Genomic DNA, 2,126 nt, shown 5'->3' with positions numbered 1-2,126 from the left:
CTCTTCATCTTGGCGCAAGCCCGACTCAAACTGAACACCCGTCACCAGCTCTTCTCCCGCCTGGTGCGTCAAGATCTGGCCTTCTTCCAGGGGACACCGGCAGGTAGTGGGGGTCCCCATCATCCCACCCCACCCCAGGACCTCCAACCCCACCATTGACCCCTCACTGTCTCCACAGCCGAGCTGTCCACCCGGTTGGCCAATGATGTGCCCTTGCTGTGCCAGGCGGTGCCGAGAAGCATCAACATAGGGTTGCGGAGTTTGGTGACAGTGTTGGGGTTGGGTGGCTTCATGGTGGGGCTGTCACCCCACCTGGCACTGCTGGCGCTGCTGGAGGTGCCCCTCACTGTCACCGCACGCAAGGTCTACGATGCCCGGTACCAGGTGATGGTGGGGATGGGATAATGGGAATGGTGGGAAGATCAGGGAGACAGGATGGGATGGTGGGATGAAGACCAGGAAGATGGGATGGTGAGAATGGGGAAAGGATGCCAGGAAGATGGGATGGGATGGGATGGGATGGGATGGGATGGGATGGGATGGGATGGGATGGTGGAAATAGCATGGAGGGAAGGGGATCAGGGAGATGGGATGGGGTGGTAGGATTGGATGGTGCGATGGAGACCAGGGAGATGGGCTGGTGGGAATGGGGATGGGATAGGACAATAGAGATGAGACAGCCAATGGGGACCAGGCAGATGGGATGCTGGGAATGGGAATGGAGGGGATTGGATGGGGTGGTGGGGATGGGATGGCAGGATGGGGACCAGGGAGGTGGAATGGTGGGAATGGGAAAGGTGGGGATGGGATGGAATGGTGAGGATGGGATGGTGGGACCAGGGGGACAAGATGGTGGCAAAGAGAATGGTGAGGATGGGATGGTGGGAATGGGATGGGGACCAGGGGGATAGGGTGATGGGGTTAGGATAGGATGAGACAGTGGGGATGAGATGGGAATGGTGGGGATGGGATGGCAGGATGGGGACCAGGGGGGTGGGATTGTGGGATTGTGGGAGTGGTGGGGATGGGATGGTGGGAATGGGAATGTTGGCAATGGGATGGGACAGTGGGGGTGGGGTGGTACAGTGGGAATGGGATAGTGGGATGAGGACGAAGATGGGATGGGATAGTGGGATGGGGACTGGGGACTGCGATGGAGGGAATGGTGGGGATGGGGTGGTGGGAACAGGATGGTATGGGGACAGGATGGCAGAGAGGGGGTCGGGATTGGACAGGATTAGATGGTGGGGATGGAATGATGGGATCAGGACAGGGAGGTGGGATGGGATGGCTGGATGGGGACCATGGGGATGGGATGAAGATGGTGAGGAGGGGATGGGGAGCAGAGAAATGGGATGGTGGGGATGGGATGATGGGATCAGGACAGGGAGGTGGGATGGGATGGTGGGTTGAGGACAGGGAAGTGGGATGGGATGGCTGGATGGGGACCATGAGCACGGTGGGGATGGGATGGGGATGGTGAGGAGGGGATGGGGACCAGAGGAATGGGATGGTGAGAATGGGAATGGTGGTGACGGGATGGGACAGTGGGGGGTGAGAATGGGAATGGTGGTGACAGGATGGGACAGTGGGGATGGGGTGGCAAGATGGGGACAGTGGGGATGGAATAATGAGAGTGATAGGGACAAAATCGTGGGATAAGGACAGGGAGATGGGATGGGATTGGAATGGGATGAGATGATGGGGATGGGGATGGCAAGATGGAGATGGGGGGACTGGAATGGGGACAGCAGGACTGGATGGGTCGTGGAGGATGGGATGGTGGGGACAGGATGGTGGCAGGGTGAGGATGAGGGGGATTGGAATGGGGACTGGATGGTGGGATGAGGACGAGGAGGTGGGTTGGAGACGAGATGGTACATTGGGTACAGGACGGGGGCAGTGGGGACTGGAGGGGATGGTGGGATGAGGACATGCTGGTGGGGACAGTGGGGAGGGGTCAGTGGGGACAGGATGGGGTCAGCAGGGGTGGAAACAGTGGAGTGGAGACCCTGGGATGGGGGACAGGGCTTTGGGGCTGGCGGGGATGGGATGGACACGGCCAGACCAGTGGAGATGTCCCACTGCCACCCCACGGGTGCTGAATCTGGCTGCCCCTGCCCCGG

General features: G+C 60.0%; 1 protein-coding gene across 1 annotated transcript in view; it reads left to right on the top strand.

The window, feature by feature from the left end:
• Positions 1-19: 19 nt before the first annotated feature.
• Positions 20-2,126, top strand: part of TAP2 (transporter 2, ATP-binding cassette, sub-family B (MDR/TAP)) — a gene marked incomplete at its 5' end in the record, with an annotated part of 7,991 nt that continues 5,884 nt past the window's right edge. The window contains 2 exons of the mRNA XM_009892107.1: positions 20-103; positions 179-384. Of these exons, the coding sequence (XP_009890409.1) occupies positions 20-103; positions 179-384 (290 nt within the window). The remainder of the gene's footprint in view (positions 104-178; positions 385-2,126) is intronic.

Source organism: Charadrius vociferus, unplaced genomic scaffold, assembly GCF_000708025.1.
Source record: "Charadrius vociferus isolate BGI_N301 unplaced genomic scaffold, ASM70802v2 scaffold1821, whole genome shotgun sequence".
Lineage (NCBI taxonomy): Eukaryota > Metazoa > Chordata > Aves > Charadriiformes > Charadriidae > Charadrius > Charadrius vociferus.
This window is presented reverse-complemented; position numbering and strand designations above follow the sequence as displayed.